General features: G+C 47.1%; 1 protein-coding gene across 1 annotated transcript in view; it reads left to right on the top strand.

Annotated features, from left to right (window-relative positions):
* The first annotated feature begins 62 nt into the window (after positions 1–62).
* LOC105461500 overlaps positions 63–546 on the top strand; it is a 4,155-nt gene continuing 3,671 nt past the window's right edge. Inside the window, exon 1 of the mRNA XM_011708002.1 lies at positions 63–478. Within this exon, the coding sequence (XP_011706304.1) occupies positions 63–478 (416 nt within the window). The remainder of the gene's footprint in view (positions 479–546) is intronic.

Genomic DNA, 546 nt, shown 5'->3' with positions numbered 1-546 from the left:
TGAGTACGTTGCAAGATCTCGTTAAACTGTTAAACTCGATAGAGTTAGAGAATTCACAAAAGATGACGAAACCGGGGCAAACCAATACCGGTAATAGAGATAGAAGCGAACAAAACGCGTTTGCGAATAACGTAGGCGCGAGTAAAAGTTACAACAACGCGATAAATCGTGATAGGGCGTACGCGTATAACGAAAGACCACAATCTTACGAGAGAAGTGGCAAAAGCGCATTACCACAAATTCGAGGTGACTCGTACAAACTTTCTCCCGGTAAACTCGCTGAAGGTAAGTCCGTACCGAGACAAGGCAGCGCAGCATGGAGAACGAGCGACACTCGATACCCGACATACGGGGGACAACGCACACCACAACCCGGTAAGCGTTATAATTATTACGATAGAGAGAAACAACCTAGTGTCACAATTACGGAGGTCACTAACGATTGTGAAGAAAACGCGAGACCGCGAACAAATTCCGCGTACAAGAAGACCGATCGTGATACGGAGAGCAAGCGACGTTACAATGACGGACGCGACAGACTTCCGA

This window comes from Wasmannia auropunctata, unplaced genomic scaffold (genome assembly GCF_000956235.1).
Source record: "Wasmannia auropunctata unplaced genomic scaffold, wasmannia.A_1.0 LD336101.1, whole genome shotgun sequence".
In the NCBI taxonomy this organism is placed as follows: domain Eukaryota; kingdom Metazoa; phylum Arthropoda; class Insecta; order Hymenoptera; family Formicidae; genus Wasmannia; species Wasmannia auropunctata.
This window is presented reverse-complemented; position numbering and strand designations above follow the sequence as displayed.